A 21689-nucleotide genomic window follows, 5' to 3' on the forward strand; every position below is an offset into this window, starting at 1 on the left:
TGCAAAATCTCGGTACAAATCGAAGTTGAGTTATAGAAATGGTGAGGATATTCTTCCGGATCCATTTGCATTGCAAGGATGGCAAAACAATCCATCTTGCTGGCCAGATTTGAACTACGGCGACGTGTACACGTACTTGATCGACACACTGGGTATCTACACAAGGGAGTCACTGAAGGCATTCAGGTCACTCGAGGCATACAATTTTTTTTTAAGTGGTCATGTGAAGCCACTGTGGTATCATGCGATCGGCAATGATGTACCATTCTGCTTTATCAAAGGCAAAGTCATACCATCACAGCATCTCAACAACAAACCTCATGAGGCCTGGGTGTGTGTGGGGAAGAAGGAAGAACTGCCACTGCCACTCTGCCACTAGAACTGCCACTTTAAAACTGCTGGCAGTGATGACCGGTTTACTCGCACCCACTTTTGATACAACCCCACTTTTGATACAACCCCACTTTTGATACAACCCCACTTTCATTGGACATGCTTTGACACAACCCCCTTGGATACAACCCCGATACACACACACACACAAGCACACACACACACACACATCCCCCCTACCCCCACCCACAAGCCTCCCCCCACACGCACACCCCTCCAAACACACACACACACATCTCGTTTTTTCATTTCTGTTCCTCACAATTCTATCCCTCTCTTTCATTCACAGACATACACACACACACACACACACACACACACACACACACACACACACACACACACACTTAATTAATTGTACAGTATCGGTTGTTCCTAAACTTAAATAATTTAAAGGATTGTTGTAAATGATGTTAATTTTACAACATCCCATATTCAACTTTATTTAAATTGTAAACCTCAAACATAGTTTCTCCACCTAAAGCAAGAACCTTAACCTGTAAGCAATTGACTAGTTTCCCGACTGCGCGGATCATCAGCTGGGCACCGTTCTTCCTCGAGGTTTCAATCCTTTCAGCCCAGGACCTCTCCAAACAGCGGATCCACAACCTCGATCATGGATCCACATCAATTGATGGTAAATCAGTGGATCCACAACCTCAGTTGCGTCCAGGCAGTCAGTCAACCCATCAATGCAACATCATTTATTCCAACTTTACTCGCAATAGGATTTAATGTGTTATCATATATTTATAACTTTCCTTACACACTCTATAATATGATAATATCATTAAATCATTCACATCTTACCCTTAAATACATCAATCGACCAAACAGCATGACCACACCACCTACCTTTCTATCAAACTCTATTTCGAATGTTCAAACTGTCATTTATAACGGTTTTTGGCATGCTGCCGTATCCTAGCAGGGGGGGATGTAGTACACACACACACACACACACACCAACACACCAACACCCCCCCCCCCACACACACACACACACATTCCCCCTACCCTCCACCCACATACACACACATACACACACACACACACACACACATAAACACATCCACACACACACACATTCCCCCTCCCCCCCCCCCCCCCCCACACACACCCCTCCACACATACACACACACACACACACACACACACACATACCCCTCCACACATACACACACACACATCAAACCCCCCCCCCCTCCTCCACATGCACACCCCAACCCCCCCCCAACATACACACATATCCACCCCCCCCCCCCCCCCCACACACACACATCCACACACATGCACATCCACACATCCACACACACACAAACACATCCCCACATGCATACACACACACACATACGCACATCCCCAGACCCCCCCCCCCCCCCACACACACACACACACACACCCTCCCCCCCCCCCACCACACACACACACACACACCCACACAAACACACGCACACATACCCCCACCCCCCCCACCCCTAACACACACACACACGCACACACCAAACCCCCCCCCCCCCCCACACACACACCCACACACACATCCACACATGTCAATCCATGCACTGATTGCAGAAAAAGCCATTTTAAAAAGAAAATTAACCTGAAATTGCAGAGACAGAATTATTTATTTTATCTGAGAAGCCAAACGATTCTTCTTCTTCTTTAGTTTCTCACAACTTTGTGTGAAATGCGATCTAGTTAAAAAAAAGTCAGAATTTGACCAAATCTGTTTCATTCGTTTGTTAATATACCTCACCTATTGACAAATCTTCAATTGGAATTTCATTTGAGGTTGAAATGACCGCGGGAGATCGTGTGATAGTGATCACGTCCTGGCAGGACAAAATGGTGCGTTTCTTCTTCTTTAGTTGCTCACAACTTTGTGTCGAATGCGATCAAGTTAAAAAAGTCAGAATTTGACCAAATCTGTTTCATTCGTTTGTTAATACACCTCATCTATTGACAAATCTGCAATTGGAATTTTATTTGAGGTTCAAATGACCGCGGGAGATCGCGTTATCGTGATCACGTCCTGGAAGGACAAAATAGTGCGTTTCTTCTTCTTTCAACAATAAAGACTTATAGCTTCGAGACCGTACATGGAGAGTGGCTCTGGAATTCTATAGAAACTTATTCCCGAGTTATTTTCAAATCTATTTGTGCAATTAACAACACAGCAGCTCACAGGCATTGTCCTTGAAATGGTGTCACGTCAATGATCGTAAAACTTCACCACTTAGAGACGGCCAGCATGGTTGGTGTTTTGCCAACCAAAACAAAGAGCGCGGTCACGTGATCGGGTACGTGACGTCACGGTAAACATCGCTGTAGGTTTAATTTTATTGACCGTTTACATTTTTATTCCCGTGGGTGGGTGGGAAGGGGCCCCAGTGGATTGCTTTGCCCAGGGCCTACAATGCTCTTAAGATGGCCCTGGATGGGAGTGGGGAAGAGGCGAGTGGGGAAAAGGGGGTGGGAGGGGAGTGGGGAAGGGACAGGGGAGTGGGGGGGGGGGAGAGAGAGTGAGGGTAAGGGGAGTGGGAGAGAGAGGAGGGGGGGAGAGTGGTGGAAAAGGAGGTGGGGAGTAGTAGAGGGAGGGGAGTGGGGAAGGGACAGGGGACTGGGGGAGAGAGAGATTGTGGGAGTGAGAGATTGTGGAAGAGAGAGATTGTGGGAAAGAGAGAGATTGTGGGGGAGAGTGGAGTGGGGGATGGGGGAGAGATGAGGGAGGGGGATAAATGGGAGGGAGAGAGAGGATGGGGATACCTTTGTTAGCTTTTTCCGTCACTTGGGACAGGTACTCTTCCTAGTTATCTGTGAGAGTGAATGGTCATATTGTGGCGGGCACAAGGGACAATAATTCCGCGCACCAGTGGGTGGCGCGAGCGCCCAGGCGGGGACCGAAAGCGCATGCCCCGCCTTTCGACCGATCGGCCACACCCGGGGACAAGGCGTGGCCTCGGGACATATATGTGGGCTCTAAGTTCGAGCCCACCCAGTGCTGAAGTGCGAGCTCTGAATAAAGACTCTTTGTTTGTACCAACGCGTTGTGGCCTACCTCTCTGGCAATCGAGTCGTGTGTGAGCAGCACCACACTGGTGACCCCGATTGGTTCAGCCGTTGCTGACCCCCGAACGCGCCATGGCTACCAACGCCGTCGCCGTCAAGCTCCCGGAGTTTTGGGAAGCACAAGCCGACGTTTGGTTTGTGCAGGCCAAAGCTCAATTTCAGCTCCGAGGCATCACGGCGGACGAGACCCGGTACTACCACGTGGTCGCCGCCCTCGGGCCCGGCACTGCCGCCCGAGTCGTGTCCATCCTTCAGCGCCCACCGGGCGACAACAAGTACGAGGCGCTCAAACGTCTCCTCCTCGCTACGTTCGGGCTCACGGAGACCGAATGGGCCAATCGCCTCCTGGACCTTCCCGCCCTCGGCGACACACGACCATCCGTCCGGATGGATTTCATGCTGTCGCTGCTTGGAGACCAGCGCTCGGATTTCTTGTTCCGCGCACTTTTCCCCTGCCAGCTACCGATACAGGTGCGCCTTGCGCTGGCCGGTTCCGACATCATGGAATCCCGCGCCCTGGCCGGAGAGGCCGACAAGTTTTTCGCGGGCTGCGATACGCAGTCGGTTTACGGTGCTGCCGTAGTGGATCCCAGGGCAGAGGCTACAGCGCCCCCGGCTTCCCTCGTGGCCGCTGCTGCGCCCCGCCCACTACCGCCGCCGCCACCACCATGGCTGCCGCAGCCGCCACCGCCACAAACCTGGTGCTAATACCACGCCAGGTTCGGCCGCAAGGCTAAAATGTGTCGCCCGCCGTGCTCTTTTGACGGGTCGGGAAACGACCGGGCCGTCGCTCATTAGCGGCCCTGAGCGTCGGCCATTCCGGCAGCCTCCTGTTCATCACGGACACCTTGTCTGGGCGCCATTTTATTTGCGACACAGGAGCGCAGGTAAGCGTCCTCCCTGCCTCCACGTCCGACAAGCAAGCCGCGGGCCGGGGCTCCGCTTTGCTTGCCGCCAACGGTACACCCATCCGCACATTCGGGAAGCGTTGCCTCTCACTGCGGTTCAGAGGGCAGCGCTTTAAATGGTCGTTCGTGACCGCCAGCGTGCCAATGGCCCTGCTGGGCGCGGACTTCCTATGTGCGCATGGGCTGTTGGTCGACGTGAAGCGCAGACGTCTCGTCCAGGCCGAAACCTTCAGCTCGCTCGCTTGTTCGCTGAGCGGCTCGTTGAGCGGCTCACTGAGCGGCTCACCGAGCGGCTCACCGAGCGGCTTGCCAAGCGGCTTGCTGGAAGGTTCCGTCCCGGCGAGTTTAGTTTGCACGCTTCCGGCAGCGGCCGACTTTACCCGCCTCCTAGCCAGTTTCCCGGCCCTCACGCGGCCCACCTTCTCAGCGGTGGCCGTTAAACACGGGGTGGAGCACCATATACTGACGGTCGGGCCACCGGTCTACGCCCGGGCATGCCGACTCGAACCCACGAAGCTCGCCGTGGCGAAAGCGGAGTTTGCCATGCTGGAGCGGCTGGGGATCGTACGGCGCTCCATCAGCGCTTTGGCTTCTACTCTGCACATTGTGCTGAAGCCCGGCGGGGGATGGCGGCCGTGCGGGGACTACCGCCGGCTCAATGATGCCACCACCCCCGACCGCTACCCGGTCCCACATATCCAGGACTTTACCGCCCAGTTGGCAAACACGACCGTGTTTTCCAAGGTGGACCTCATCTGGGGCTACCACCAGGTCCCCGTACAACCGGGCGATGTCCCGAAGACGGCCGTCATCACCCCCTTTCGGCCTCTTCGAGTTCCTGCGAATGCCTTTCGGGTTGAAGAATGCGGCCCAGGCGTTCCAACGGCTTATGGACAGCATCTTGCGCGACTTACCTTTCCTCTTTGTCTACCTGGACGACATCCTAGTCGCGAGCGCGTCCCGGGAGGAGCACCTGCTCCACCTCCGCACGCTTTTCGAACGCCTGGGCCAGCATGGCCTCATCATCAACCCCGCCAAGTGCCGTTTCGGCGTCGCCAGCATCGACCTCTTGGGGCACCGCATCACCAGGCACGGGGCCGTCCCTTTACCGGCCAAGGTGAAGGCAGTCATGGATTTCCCACGACCCCGCACGATCAAGGGGCTCCAGGAGTTCCTGGGCATGGTAATTTTTACCACCGCTTCGTGCCCCACGTTACCCAGCTCCTCCGCCCCCTGCACGAGGCCCTCCGGGGCAAGCCGGGCAAAGGTGACGTCGCCTGGTCGGAGCCGATGGCCGCGGCGTTTGCGGGCGCAAAGCTGGCCCTGGCCAACGCCACCATGCTGGCGCACCCGGCGCCCGATGCGCCGATCGCCCTCACCACCAACGCGTCGGACTACGTGGTGGTGCGGTGCACGAGCAGTGGGTGCGCGGTGCTTGGCAACCGCTGGTGTTTTTTAGTCGGCAGCTTCGCCCGCACGAACGCCGCTACAGCACCGTCGACCGTGAGCTGCTCGGGCTCCACCTGGCGGTCCGACACTTCCGCCATCTGCTGGAGGGCCGCCCGTTCACGGCTTTCGTCGACCACAAGCCCCTTGTGTTAGCGATGGCCAAGGTCGCCGAGCCATGGTCGGCACGGCAGCAGCGTCACCTCTCTGCCGTGTCCGAGTATACGACGGACATCCGTCACGTGGCGGGTAAAGACAACCCGGTGGCGGATTGCCTTTCCCGGTCCGTCGCGCACGCGGTCCACCTCGGGATCGACTATGCCCGGATGGCGGAGGACCAGACCGCCGACCCCGGCATCCAGGCCTTGCGGCCCGCCATCACGGGCCTCCACGTCACCGAGGTGCCATTCGACGCCGCGGGCGTGGCCCTCCTGTGCGACGTCTCCCTCGGCCGGCCTCGCCCCATCGTGCCCGCTGGCTGGCAGCGCCCAGTGTTCGACGCCATCCACAGCCTGTCCCACCCGGGCACGAAGGCCTCCCAGAAGCTCGTCGCGGCGAAGTTCGTCTGGCATGGCGTCAGGAAGGACGTCCGCGACTGGGCCAGGACGTGCCTCGCGTGCCAGCGTGCAAAGGTCCACCGCCACACCCAGGCCCCGTTGGCCCCGTTTGCGGTGCCCGAGCGTCGGTTCGACCACGTGCACGTGAACTTGGTGGGACCTCTGCCCCCCTCGCGGGGGTTCACCCACCTCCTCACCATGGTGGACTGCACCATACGGTGGCCGGAGGCCGTCCCATTGGCGGTGACGTCTGCGGCTGATGTGGCGCAAGCCTTCATCGCCACTTGGGTTGCCTGGTTCGGTGCCCCCTCGGACATCTCGTTCGACCACGGCCCCCAGTTCACCTCGGAGCTCTGGGCCGCGGTGGCGCAAGGGCTCAGCGTGAAACTACACCGCACCACGGGCTACCACCCCCAGGCCAATGGCCTGTGCGAGCGCCTTCATCGCTCGATGAAGGCCGCGCTCCGGGCCAGCCTCCGAGACGGCAGCTGGGCCGACAGGCTCCCCTGGGTCCTGCTGGGCCTCAGGACGGCGCCCAAGGACGACCTGCGCACGTCCTTGGCGGAGCTGGTCTTCGGGCAACCACTGCGGGTACCGGGCGAATTTATCCCCGACTCCACGGCTCCTTGGTCCGCGGCGCAATAACGCTCCGCCCTTCAGGAGACCGCCCGGAGGTTTGCCCCGGTGCCGACGGCACACCACGGTTGCCCGTCTTCCCACGTCGCCCCGGAGCTTCGCACGGCGGAGTACGTCTTCGTCCGGCACGACGCCCACCGGGCACCGCTACGGCCCCCGTACGACGGGCCCTTCCGCGTGCTGGAGACCGGGGACAAATATTTCACCATCGACATCGGCGGTGCCCCGGATCGCATCTCCGTGGACCGCCTCAAGCCGGCCCACCTCGATCTGGACCACCCCCCGCCAGCAGCTCTGCATCCGCGTCGAGGCCGCCCCCCGGCACCCCCTGGCCCCGCCGTCCCGCTACCCCCCAGCCCTGCACCCATCGCCAGGGGGCGTTTCGGCCGGGTCATCCGGCTTCCTCGCAAACTCACCCTTCAGGTGCACGGGAATTCTGGGGGGGGGGGGGGCGCGTGTGACGGGCACAAGGGACAATAATTCCGTGCACCAGTGGGTGGCGCGAGCGTCCAGGCGGGGAACGAAAGCGCATGCCCCGCCTTTCGACCGATCGGCCACGCCCGGGGACAAGGCGTGGCCTCGGGACATATATGCGGGTTCCAAGCTCGAGCCCGCCCAGTGCTGAAGTGCGAGCTCTGAATAAAGACTCTTTGTTTGTACCAACGCGTTGTGGCCTACCTCTCTGGCAATCGAGTCGTGTGTGCGCAGCACCACAATATAATATATTGACGATAAAATGTGTTAAAATGGTAGTTAAAAATTTCAACTTACCTATAAAATGAACGCCGTGTTGACTTTAGAGTTGGCCAATCGACTAGATTTAAAGAGTACCTCTATAAGAACATAACTGCTACATTTCATGCTTGTATCAAAGTGTGAACGATTCACACTAATAATGGGTTTTATCCGCCGAGGTATATATTCCAATATTGATAGGGTGACCAAGATTGTTAAAGATGAACGTATTGAGATAACAGCTAATGAGTACTTCCACGTGTATATTTCCACCTGCCATTTTCTTGGTGCCTTACACACAGGTGATAGGTTCACCCTTGTCAGTCCACATGCACAAGCAAGTTTACGTCACGCGGGTTACAGACACACATCTCACAATGGACAGTAAAGTGAAGTGCCATGTCTCAGGCTGTCAGCACGTTTACACACAGAAGATCCTTCTGTTAACCGGAATTCAAATATAAACTTGGGCACAGGGAGGAGATCATGCATGACACTTGGACTACAATGGTATACTGTCAATGGCCAGTACAGTGGAGCCACACGTACACCGACACCTGTAAAATCCATTGACTGAGCTGGGTTCCTCAATTTAATTAGGAATGCAAACGTAAACATCTCGAATAATATACTGCAAGTGATTTTCTAAAAAGTCGTTAAATTCGTTAATACCACCCCGCTGTGATTGGCTGCTCGTTTATTCGAAATTAATTAATATATATTTCATGAAGGTAACTTACGAATATAGTTTTATGAAGTCGTACAAGAGACGTACTAAACCTGACCGCTGGAAGACCTTTTTACAAAGTAGGAGCAGAAATATATCGCGTTTTACGTAATGGGCGTGGCTACCTGCGTCCTGTGATTAATAATTCATGAGCATGAAGGGCGGAGCCTCCCGGATTTTCTGGGGGTTGTTCCTGCCGGCGTAGCGCGGTCAGTTTGCTTCCAGTGGAAGCGTTCGAGTTCACCAGTGAGGGATAGCAAGAGTGAGCGAATCGTGAGTGATTCAGTGCAAAGGAATACGGAGGATTCAAGACAACGGAAATTTAAGGAATGTGCGTCTAAATTGGAAGAATTCGGGAAGTCGGGCAGGAAGATAACCATTGGATCTGAGGAAAAGGATACACAGTGTTTAATTAAATAATACATGTGGACGAGGGCGGTCTTGGTAGCGGTGGTGGCCGCATGTTTCGTGTGGCTTTTTGTGGACAAAGCGGCCCAGCTGCTGGGAGAGCAGTCTGTGAACGACGTCATCCGAAATGCCTCAGACGAGGAACTCGTGGCCGCGGCCTGGGAGACCTTGATCACAGGGCCGGCGTCCCGTGCAAGCCGGGTTGCTGTGGGGTCAGTCGCTTTATTTGTTTGTAGTTTATTCTGTCAGCATTAATTGCTTTATGTGTGAATGAATAAATAAAAAAAATCCTTAAAAAAAAATAAACAAGTTAAATCCTCCTCCAGGATCTTGTTGCAATACGATATTTCTTCTTCTTCTTCGTTTTTCTGATCGATCTTTCGGTTTCACGTCATTTACGACCCATTTCCACTATACGGTACTTACCGCGGTGAAGGGATGTCTTCTAATCAGGAGCAGATGACGCGCTGCTAGCCACGCCCTTCCTAGCTCCTTATTGGAGGAAAATTTGGTTCGCCGTGTCTTCTCCAATGGGTGAGAGTCGTATCATAGTTATTAGTCCCCTACCGGTGTACACCGGAGGGGACTATAGGTTTGCACTCCGTCCCTCAGTCTGTCAGTCTGTCAGTCCGTCAAGAACGGTTTTCCGGACTTTTTTTTTCTAAACGCTTAATACTAATGATTTCAAACTTGGTACATGGTTTCCTCATGATAAGTTACAGATCAAGTTCGAACTTCACGACGTTTCGATCATTTTTGACAAAGTTATGGCACTTTGAACTTTGGTAATTTCCCCTACAGTTTTCCGGACGACAGACTGCCGGTAGGGGACATGTATTGCAGCGCAATACTCAGAATGCTTGTTTTAATGGCAAGTATCCACTACGACAGCGAATGGATGAATGTGTGTATTTTTGTGGTATTTTTTAACCGGTGCTGTTGTATTAAGACTAAGCATTTAACAAAGCAGATATTTGCTTTGTAATATAGATAGATGCCGGTAGATCTGCAACCTGTGCAGACTGACTCGCTCACTGACAGACTCGTCACCATGGTAACAGCTTGTAATGTTTTTGTTGGTAAGGTGCGGGTTGGTAAGGTGGTGTGTTGGTAAATATGTCTGTGATGGCTCGTATATAGTAAAGGTTTACCTGTATTGTGTCCTTGATTTGTATGTGAACTAGCAGAATACCTATCGCACATAAACGCATGAGAAAACTATGGCTCTTGATGACACAGATACACAAACAACTAGATTGTATTCATAGAATACTTACCCTGCGCAGGCAACTTATTGCGAGCCAACTCTTCTGTTTTTAAAGGTTTTTTTTCTTTGATTCAATATGGCTGCCAGACCACGTGAGCGATGACATCATAAATTTATATTCTCTAATATAATTCTTGCATCGATCACGCTCAATACATTTCAAACTGATCAGACTAAGCGTTGTCCCTGTCGAATTATGACGTCATTATTACGGTACTGATGACATCATTAACATATCTTATTCCCCAAGGGGAGTGCTTGACATTGAGCCATATTTCAATTTTTTCCTTGGAGTGGTTTCGGAGATGTAGAGGGGCAAAGTTTTTCGGTTTTTCCAAGATGGCGCCTGTACCACGTGACCAATGGCGTCATAATTATCATTAGAACAATTCTACAGGAGGAGCCTTTCATATTCTGAAAATTTCGTGCTCATCGGACTAACAGTTGCAGAGGAATTTTTTTTTTTTCATACTGATCAGATCAAGTGTTGTACTTGTCAAATTATGACGTCGTAATGGGGGCACCTATGACATCATCATTAACATATCTTATTCCCCATGGGGTGTACTTGACAATGAGCCAGGTTGAAATTTTTTTCCATTAAGTGGTTTGGGAGATATAGAGGTGTAACGTTTTTCCAAGATGGCGTCCGTGCCACGTGACTATGACGTCATAGTTATCAGCAAAAAAATCTGTAGGCAGAGGCGCTCCTATGGTAAAATTTCATGTCAATCGGACCAACGGTTGCTGAGAAAATGATTTTTTTTAAATGCAGACATGGCACATGACAGGTACACACCCAATTGCTTAACCCCGATTTTCGCTTCGTGAGCGCAGGGTAAAAACAGGATTGAGGGCCTCCTTGTCTGAAATGTCTGACATTGAGGGCCTCCGTCCATTGTTGGGAGAGTATGATAATCATGTCCAAGGTGATGACCTGGTCTGAAACCAAATTGGTGATCAGAGATGATGATGTTGGAGAAAAAGAAGGATTTCATATCAACTGCGATGATTGATTCCATGACCTTGCTGACTGTAAGTAAGCTGAAAGGTGTGTGGTTAAGGGGATCCGTTTTTGCACCTTTATATGTCGTGCAATGATTTTAGTGGATCTCCAAGCAGATGGAAGGATGGGAAAAGAGCAGCAGAGCAGTAGAGCAGGATTTTAGGACACATGCGTTGATGCCATCCGGTCCAGTTGCGGAGTCAGAGTTGATGTGTGAAAGAACCTTCTCTACCTTCTCAGGTGCAAAGAACACAGAGTCCAGGAGCAGTTGGGTATGACGGGGAAGGATGGGTACTGAAAGTGAGGGGTTGCGGAGATAAGGTTTGGAAGCAAACACAGAATTGAGACATTAGGCCTTCTCATGAACGTAGTCTGCTGTGATGCCATTTAGAGACAGAAGGAATGGAAGGGGAGCAAACACTCGGGATATACTTGACAAGGTGCCACCAGGTTTGAGAGGGAGACAAATTTGAAAGTTCAATCTTGAGTTTGGACAGATGCTGTTTAATGGCCCTCCTGTTTTGGGTTTTCTGGCTCGGGGAGTGATTTGAGAGTTTGCTGTGTACACACACGCTCTCACGCGCTCACTGTCTCTCACCCTCACTGTCTCTCACCCTCACTGTCTCTCACGCTCACTGTCTCTCACCCTCACTGTCTCTCACCCTCACTGTCTCTCACCCTCACTGTCTCTCACCCTCACTGTCTCTCACCCTCACTGTCTCTCACCCTCACTGTCTCTCACCCTCACTGTCTCTCACCCTCACTGTCTCTCACCCTCACTGTCTCTCACCCTCACTGTCTCTCACCCTCACTGTCTCTCACCCTCACTGTCTCTCACCCTCACTGTCTCTCACCCTCACTGTCTCTCACCCTCACTGTCTCTCACCCTCACTGTCTCTCACCCTCACTGTCTCTCACCCTCACTGTCTCTCACCCTCACTGTCTCTCACCCTCACTGTCTCTCACCCTCACTGTCACTCACCCTCACTGTCTCTCACCCTCACTGTCTCTCACCCTCACTGTCTCTCACCCTCACTGTCTCTCACCCTCACTGTCTCTCACCCTCACTGTCTCTCACCCTCACTGTCTCTCACCCTCACTGTCTCTCACCCTCACTGTCTCTCACCCTCACTGTCTCTCACCCTCACTGTCTCTCACCCTCACTGTCTCTCACCCTCACTGTCTCTCACCCTCACTGTCTCTCACCCTCACTGTCTCTCACCCTCACTGTCTCTCACCCTCTCTCATTCTCGCACGCTCTCTCATTCTCGCACGCTCTCTCATTCTCTCACGCTCTCTCTCATTCTCTCACGCTCTCTCTCATTCTCGCACGCTCTCTCTCATTCTCGCACGCTCTCTCTCATTCTCGCACGCTCTCTCTCATTCTCGCACGCTCTCTCTCATTCTCGCACGCTCTCTCTCATTCTCGCACGCGCTCTCTCTCATTCTCGCACGCTCTCTCTCTCACATTCTCGCACGCTCTCTCGCACGCTCTCTCGCACGCTCTCTCGCACGCTCTCTCGCACGTTCCCTCGAACGTTCCCTCGCGCGTTCCCTCGCACGTTCCCTCGCGCGCTCTCTCGCACGCTCTCCCGCACGTTCCCTCGCGCGTTCCCTCACGCACGTTCCCTCACGCGCTCCCTCGCACGTTCCCTCACGCGCTCCCTCGCACGTTCCCTCACGCGCTCTCTCGCACGTTCCCTCACGCGCTCCCTCGCACGTTCCCTCACGCGCTCCCTCGCACGTTCCCTCACGCGCTCCCTCGCACGTTCCCTCCCGCGCTCCCTCGCACGTTCCCTCACGCGCTCCCTCGCACGTTCCCTCACGCGCTCCCTCGCACGTTCCCTCACGCGCTCCCTCGCACGTTCCCTCACGCGCTCCCTCGCACGTTCCCTCACGCGCCCGCTCGCACGTTCCCTCACGCGCTCCCTCGCACGTTACCTCACGCGCTCCCTCGCACGTTACCTCACGCGCTCCCTCGCACGTTCCCTCACGCGCTCCCTCGCACGTTCCCTCACGCGCTCCCTCGCACGTTCCCTCACGCGCTCCCTCGCACGTTCCCTCACGCGCTCCCTCGCACGTTCCCTCACGCGCTCCCTCGCACGTTCCCTCACGCGCTCCCTCGCACGTTCCCTCACGCGCTCCCTCGCACGTTCCCTCACGCGCTCCCTCGCACGTTCCCTCACGCGCTCCCTCGCACGTTCCCTCACGCGCTCCCTCGCACGTTCCCTCACGCGCTCCATGGCACGTTCCCTCACGCGCTCCCTCGCACGTTCCCTCACGCGCTCCCTCGCACGTTCCCTCACGCGCTCCCTCGCACGTTCCCTCACGCGCCCTCTCGCACGTTCCCTCTCGCACGTCCTCTCGCACGCCCTCTCGCACGTCCTCTCGCACGCCCTCTCGCACGCCCTCTCGCACGTTCCCTCACACGCCCTCTCGCACGTTCCCTCACACGCCCTCTCGCACGTTCCCTCACACGCCCTCTCGCACGTTCCCTCACACGCCCTCTCGCACGTTCCCTCACACGCCCTCTCGCACGTTCCCTCACACGCTCTCTCTCACACACAAACACACACTCTCTCTCTCTATACTGTCTCCCGTCCCTTCTGGAATGGGCGAGGCTAATAAAAAAATACAACAATAACAAACATATTTTGATAGAAATACAGTGCTGGACAAAACGCAATTCGTATCAGTATTTGTCACAGTAATTTTATATGGGATGACAGATTACATTATTCAGAGATTCTCTGACTTAAAATTGCAAAACTGTCTTTTTTGCAAAAATTTGCATATGAAACAGGTCTTGTTCTTTTTGTGACGACTTATTACCGATGAATCGAGTAAAAAAGAAAAAAAAACAAAAAAAACAAATGCGTCCTTTGTTTCCAGAGTGAATACATGCGTGGATGTTGTGATTTCTGGTGTGGCATTGCTGCGTGCGCTGGGGATTACGGAGGGTGTTGCTCAAGATCATGAGGAGCTCCGGTCCCCTGAAGAACTACAGGAGGCCTTTCAGCATCATATGGGTCGAGGAGCAGCTGCAGAACGTCACTATAGCGACAGAGATGGCTTTATCCGTGTGGCACAAGTTGCTTCCACTCTCCCTGGTGCTAAGGCAAGTCAGCCACTTTGCATCCATTGACATTGAAAATCTTTGTTTTCTCTTGCAATTGAACATTGTTTTGTTGGACTGTTTTGCAGGAAAATATTGTTGCGGTTTTGAGTCTGTCAAGTGAGTCTAATAAAGGTTAAAATTTGCCCCCCATAGTCACATAAGCAACATGCAGCCTCGCGATAGTATAGTTATGTCCGTATTTGTGAGCTTAGTTCCTTTTCCTTTGTTAGTCTGCGTTGAGTAGAGCCAGGAGAATAGGCCCTACTTCCACCGACAATCCTACGTCCGTAGCCTCATGCCCTTTTGCGTCAACGTTGGGTTCATTTTGGGCGAGTAACACGAGGCAGGCTCGGAAGGTCAGGAGGACCGAGGCGGAGCGGCAGAAGCGATGACGGTAAGTACGAGCCGCCAATCAGAGCTCAGAGGTGGTGGCGGCGGCGTTGCGTCACAGGGCGTGGTGAGAAGGATCGAGAGTGTTGCAGAAGGTTCGGGGGGCGTAGCTATAAGACCCGCTGCGCAAAGCCCTCGAGAGGACTTGCATCGGAGGACTTACAGCGAAGGACTCGATGTATAGGACTGAAGCGAAGGACTTGGAGGACTTACAGCAAAGGACTCGATACCAAGGACTGCAGCAAAGAGAGAGGACTCGCGAGAGAGGGACGTGCATAAAGGAGGACTCGCGGCAGTTGATGAACTTGATGAACTTCACGCACTTGCACGAGAACAGGTACAGATACGCGGGCGCAGCCAGACGCGCTTGAACCGAATACAGTACTTTTGAGACACGCGAGTGAGAACGGCTGAGTAGCCGCCAGCCGCGCTAAAGTCCGCCCTTTGCCGTTCCGCACCAACATCTGCCTTGTTCGGGAGACGCGCCATGAGTCCCTGCCTTCGCCTGCCACCATCTTCGCGGGACGTGCCGGGGCCGTGGAGAGCCGGACGGAGGCCGTCTCTGGACGACCACATCGGCGCGTTGGGGAACATCTACCCATCTGCAATTCCCTGTGTGAGTGTGAGACGGGCCCGTTGTCCAAGGGATAGTTAAGTTAAGACTACGTTAAGACTGTCTAAGGCTACTCTGTGTCTCTGCATCCCTGAACCTTGTATATACGTGTGGGAAATAATTAAACCCTTGTTCTTTCTTCCTGATTCAATCGTTCCTGTGGTTTCTTCAATTGACTAAGCGTGGCACGAGCACAACCGCTCTAATCGGGTTCCAACCTCTAGGTAACTGCGCGGACCACGTGTACGCAATCCGCTCTGATTACTCAAACCACACGTGGTTCGTGCGAGGCTTGTTTCCTCGCTCCCAGGGCAGCGCGGGGAATTAGGTATGAGCGAGAAGTGGTCCCGAAACCCTACTCCGCGTCTGTCCGGAAGGGACGTTGCAAGTCTCGGTTCCGCCAAGCCCAGTAAAGACAAGGGGATTAATCCCCCCTTGGTAAGGGGAAGAAGGGCGGCGTAGAGAACCATAATAATATTATTGAAAATGTCATGCCACATGATTTGATGAGTCACTGTTTGATACAAAACCTAAAAACTGTTCAGGTTGATGGAGGTGTGCGCTCTACCAAGTGTTTTTCTGGTTACAGTTTGCGTTCAAATTCGGCCGCATGCTGCACTGTTTTGGCACACGGGCCGACTAAACGGTTTAACTTTTATCTGCAGTACACAAAACCAAGTTCTGTCGCTAACTCTATATCTGCCATGATCTTTCCTGGGAAAGCCATATTGCCAAGCTGGCCTCCAAAGCCAGTCGCCGACTCGGCATCCTCTGTCGTGCGAAGTCCTTCCTTGGCACAACTGAGCTACTCACCACATACAATAATAATAATAATCTTATTATAATAGAGCAAACGTATATGGTTATGTTTATATGCGACCAAAACGTCATCTTCTTCTTCAAATATAATTAACACCCAAACACAGTCCGTGAACTCTTAATGACGTTTAGACTGCTGAGACCCCTCAGACCTTTGATCAGCCTTCAAGTCCCCCAAGACCCTTAGGACCACCAAGACCCCAAAGACACAATATACCCTTAAAGGCCCTGAGGATCCAAAACACCCAATATACCCTTAAAGGCCCTGAGGATCCAAAACACCCCGAAGACCCAAAATACCCCGAAGACCCAAAAGACCCCAACGACCCAAAATACCCTTAAAGGCCCAGAGGATCCAAAAGACCCTGAAGACCCAAAACACCATTAAGACCCAAAAGACACCAAAATGGTCAGATATGCCTATCCCTCTGAAACAACGTGTGGTGAGGCACGCGGGGCGCGTTGTCACGCTAGTAATAATAATAACGGTTTATTTCAATTCCACTTCCATCTCTGCCAGCGGCCGAATTGAGGCAAGTTTCACAATTGATGAATTCAACAAGTAAAATACAATAATGCAATAAAATGGCAACCAATTATAAAATACAATAAAATGAAAACTAAAACAAAAAAATCACATTAAAAGGAGCACCAATGTAGAATAAAAATAAAAACACCATCAACAAAAAACAATTTAGCAGCAATTTGACGATTCACACCGCACCAAAGTTCAAAGTTTAGCAAACACTACAATTTGTTCATTATACGGATGAGGAATGCCATTGGGCTATTCTTAAATCGTGTGGTTCTGCATTTCAACTTGGCTAATTGTTTTAAGTTTTGTAGCAATTAGCCACTGTGAGATCTTGTCTGCAGGGAACAAGTGGTGAAGTTTGGAATGTGGAAGCAATCTCGCGAAAGAACAGCAGAGTTGCTCACGTCTCTTCTCACATGACTCCAGACCACAATCACGTAAAGCATCCAAGTAACTATGGTAGTTTGGGCCAAGAATAAGTCGACAAGCCCTTTTCTGAACAAATTCGACCACTTTACACTGCTGCTTTGTGATTCCGCTCGACCACACAGGAGCCCCATATTCCAATATGGGACGAACAAAAGATGTAAAAATGGTTACAAGATCATTGCTTGGGAGGGAATGGTATTTAATTGTTGCGGATCTCCTCGACGGCCTTTCCCTTTACCAAGGGGGGATTAGTCCCCTTGTCTTTGACTAGCCGACAGGATCTGGGGCTATGACGTTCCTTCCGGACGGCGTTAAATAGGGTTGTAGGCCGAATTCCTATTACCTAAGTACCAACGCCGCCTAGGAAGCAAGGAAATAAGCCCCGCCCGAATCATGGTTATAGGTGGAAACGCCGAGCGATAGCGAACCGTGACCCGAGCCGTTTACCAAGCACTAGATCCCGATCCGAGCGGTTCCTATCGTGCCACGCTTACCCAAAGGAGGAAATCACTGATACGGTCGAATCAGGAAAGACAGGAAGAACAGATGGTTTATTTACACTATGCACGTATATACAAGGATCGGATGTAGAGACACAGTGCAGCTTAATTACAGTCTTAACTTTTCCCAGGACAACGGGCCCGTTTCACACTCAGACACACTCACACGGGGTTGTAGACGAACGGGGCGATGGTCCAGGGATGGCGGCCAGGCAGTCCGCTCCGGTCCCCGACTCACACCGCGAAGAAGATGGTCAGGGCGGCAGAAGCTCTCCACGGGTTGTTGGCGCGGATCGGACAGTTACGGGGCGAAAGGTAAGGCTGGCTGGGCGGTTACTTGCGGCCACGGTCGCGTACGTAATAACTGGACCTGCGCTATATGTGCTCCCAATACAAATTTGTATGCACTCCCAATTCAAATTCGTATGCGCTCCCAATACAAGTTCATAGGCGCTCCCGATACAAGTTCATAGCAAAGCGCCTCTCCCGCAGAAGTCCTCACAGCCCTTTGCTTCAACCAGCCCTCATACAAAGCGCAAATCGTGCAAGTCCTCTTGACGCCAGCGCTGTTGTGCAAGTCCTCCCGCACGAGTCATGTTTAAGGCCTTTTGTGCGTGCGCTTATATAGGCACGCCCTTACCACGCCCTGTCACGCCATGTCACCCGAGCCCTGATTGGCTGGTGGCCCTTACCGCTGCTGTCTCCACCGCTTCACCCTCGACGCCACGCTCCTCCCTCTCTCAGGCCTACCTCGTGTCCCTTGACTAGTGAGCATCCTAATGCGAGGTGCAATAGCCAAAATGGGGCGCGGGATGGATTCTGCCCAACGAGGTAGATTTGGAGGGTGGAGGCAAAATGAACGGGGCCTATCTTATTTCTTTTACACAACGCAGATGATACTGGGGAAATGGCCTTATCCTCACACATACTATGACATAGCTAATGTTCTAAGGGGCCTACGTGTTGCTTGTGGACTAACTAGGGGGCAAACCGTTAACCTTTAATGATGTTATATGTACACTCTTAAAACCAGGGGGCGAAGGTCCGACCTCTCCTTCCTCCCCTCGAATCGCGCCGTTTGCCGCTTTCGCCACGGCACGGCACCGACCATACAGGGGCGGGGCCCGGCACGAATCGTGCACGCCTCCGCGGCAACGATCCCCGCCGGCCCCCGCAGCACACAAATAACACCACGCCCTGAGAGCTCGTGTCGGCTGTACGTCGGCCTAAACGCTGCCCCGGTCTGCGTCGATGCCCGAATCGCATTCTCACACCACGCGACCCGTTTCTTAGTCGTACACCGAGGCGCTCCAGCGCCTCCCATACATTCCACACATTTCGTCACTGCACTCACTCGTGCATACCACCCAGGCGCACTCACGCCGCTCGCACACTCCATTATTACACACTCCTCTGTTACACACTCCGTGACACACCTGGCCATCGCACACCCTCACGTACACTCTCCCGTTACGTACTCCATAACAACCATGGGTGTGCACTCCTGCACACACCCAATCACTCTGGTGTGCACTCCCGCACACTCTCCTCGGCCATTGCACACTCTGTCGCACTCTGCACACATACACTCTGTTGTGCATTCATTCTCACTCTCGGTTTCGCACTCGCCTGTTACACACCCGCGCTTTGGTGCACACTTTTTTTTCACACGCGCGCGCCATTCACTTTCACACAGTGCACCACGGACCTTCCACGAGCGCCCGGGTGACGTCGGGATCCCAAGCGCGCGAAAAATGTTTTCGCGCCAAACACTTTCGCGCCAAACATTTTCGTGCCATACACAACCCTACTCACCTTCGGGATTCTCTTCTCCTCCCGCACCTGCAAACTTCCACTTTGGTTAGGCAGCACGACATCACAATGCGAATGCAGACTGAGTACATTCCATTTCTTCCCTCAATTTCATCTCTGATTCTGCCGTCTCCTCAACCCCAATTTCAATTATAATTTCTTTTTCTTTATTAAGCTCGACGACCGCTGGCGCACATAAAATAAAATTTTCTAATTCGGCGGCCGTTGGCTTTTCCATACCCCGAGTCGCGATTTCTATACCGGTCCACTTAACTGTGCTTTGCTCAGGCTCGCTTTCCCCGCGTTTCTCACATCGCGTTACCCCGTTGCGTACCAATGCGACCCTCCCGCTCGACCTGCGCTCAATGCCTTTCCCCATCTCTTTTATTTGGCCACCTATTCTGTTTCCAAACCCCAATAACCCATCTTTCATTTCTTTCATTTCCTCATCCAAGTTGTTTTCCAATTCGTATTTTACCTCTTTCAATTCCCGGGTGGATTTGTTACTTTGGGCGTCCATTTTATTTTCCAAATTATTTAACCCATCTTTCATTTCTTTCCTTTCCCGCATGGCTCTGTTCCCCTCCAGTTCTATGGATGCCTGTATTTGCGCCATGAATTGTGCCATGTAGGCTTGCAACAAGTCCATAACCTCTACTTGCACAGCGGCGCGGCCCTCGACGCCATGTGCGAGGCGCCGCCATTTTCTTCACCTGCCACCCCTACTGCTGCACCCTCATTAATGCTCTCCTCTTCTTCCCATTCTTCCCGGGGGTCCTGGGTTATTAATTCTAATTCCTCCTCTACCTCCTCTACCTCCTCATTTACCCCCACCGACATCCGACCGTCTTGGCTATCCATGGCACGATTTGAATTTGGATGTTAAAACTAAATTTTGGTCGCTCGTAATTTGGACCAAATTTGTCCAAAAAAATTTGGTTTGGGTTCCAAATCCCAACTCCCCGACAACCAATTGTTGCGGCCAATATGCAAAATTGGTGTCCAAAATTTGGTCGAAAAAATTTAGTCCCAGGTTCCGAATCCCCACTCCTGACTACCAAATGTTGCGGATCTCTGCGCCGGCCTTTCCCCTTACCAAGGGGGGATTAGTCCCCTTGTCTTTGACTAGCCGACGGGATCCGGGGCTATGACGTTCCTTCCGGACGGCGTTAAATGGGGTTGTAGGCCGAATTCCTATTACCTAAGTACCAACGCCGCCTAGGAAGCAAGGAAATAAGCCCCACCCGAATCACGGTTATAGGTGGAAACGCCGAGCGAGAGCGAACTGTGACCCGAGCCGTTTACCAAGGACTAGATCCCGATCCGAGCAGTTCCTATCGTGCCACGCTTGCCCAATGGAGGAAATCACTGATACGGTCGAATCAGGAAAGACAGGAAGAACAGATGGTTTATTTACACTATGCACGTATATACAAGGATCGGATGTAGAGACACAGTGCAGCTTAATTACAATCTTAACTTTTCCCAGGACAACGGGTCCGTTTCACACTCAGACACACTCGCACGGGGTTGTAGACGAACGGGGCGATGGTCCGGGGATGGCGTCCAGGCAGTCCGCTCCGGTCCCCGACTCGCACCGCGAAGAAGATGGTCAGGGCGGCAGAAGCTCTCCGCGGGTTGTTGGCGCGGATCGGACAGTTATGGGGCGAAAGGTAAGGCTGGCTGGGCGGTTACTTGCGGCCACGGTCGCGTACGTAATAACTGGACCGGCGCTATATGCGCTCCCAATACGAATTCGTATGCGCTCCCAATACAAATTTGTATGCGCTTCCAATACAAGTTCATAGGCGCTCCCAATACAAGTTCATAGCAAAGCGCCTCTCCCACAGAAGTCCTCGCAGCCCTTTGCTTCAACCAGCCCTCATACAAAGCGCAAATCGTGCAAGTCCTCTTGATACCAGCGCTGTTGCGTAAGTCCTCCCGCATGAGTCCTGTTTAAGTCATGTTTAAGTCCTCCCGCATGAGTCATGTTTAAGGGCTTTTGTGCGTGCGCTTATATAGGCACGCCCTTACCACGCCCTGTCTTGCCATGTCACCCGAGCCCTGATTGGCTGGTGGCCCTTACCGCTGCTGTCTCCACCGCTTCACCCTCGACGCCGCGCTCCTCCCTCTCTCAGGCCTACCTCGTGTCCCTTGACTAGTGAGCATCCTAATGCGAGGTGCAATAGTCAAAATGGGGCGCGGGATGGATTCTGCCCAACGAGGTAGATTTGGAGGGTGGAGGCAAAATGAACGGGGCCTATCTTATTTCTTTTACACAACGCAGATGATACTAGGGAAATGGCCTTATCCTCACA

At 52.8% G+C, this 21689-nt stretch overlaps 2 protein-coding genes across 3 annotated transcripts in view; one reads left to right on the plus strand and one right to left on the minus strand.

Moving 5' to 3' along the window:
• The window catches only part of LOC144890985 (uncharacterized), a 532245-nt gene that overhangs the window by 480238 nt on the left and 30318 nt on the right, over positions 1 to 21689 (minus strand). The window lies entirely within an intron of this gene.
• ADPGK (ADP dependent glucokinase) overlaps positions 8648 to 21689 on the plus strand; it is a 49704-nt gene continuing 36662 nt past the window's right edge. For both annotated transcript variants that reach the window (XR_013622417.1, XM_068106625.2), the window contains exons 1-2: positions 8648 to 9094; positions 14048 to 14273. Coding sequence is in view for 1 of the 2 variants with exons in the window: in XM_068106625.2 (XP_067962726.1) it covers positions 8898 to 9094; positions 14048 to 14273 (423 nt within the window). In the remaining variant the exon portion in view is untranslated. The remainder of the gene's footprint in view (positions 9095 to 14047; positions 14274 to 21689) is intronic.

Source organism: Myxine glutinosa, chromosome 2 (assembly GCF_964187855.1).
Source record: "Myxine glutinosa chromosome 2, kmMyxGlut1.1, whole genome shotgun sequence".
NCBI classification, from domain to species: Eukaryota; Metazoa; Chordata; class Myxini; order Myxiniformes; family Myxinidae; genus Myxine; species Myxine glutinosa.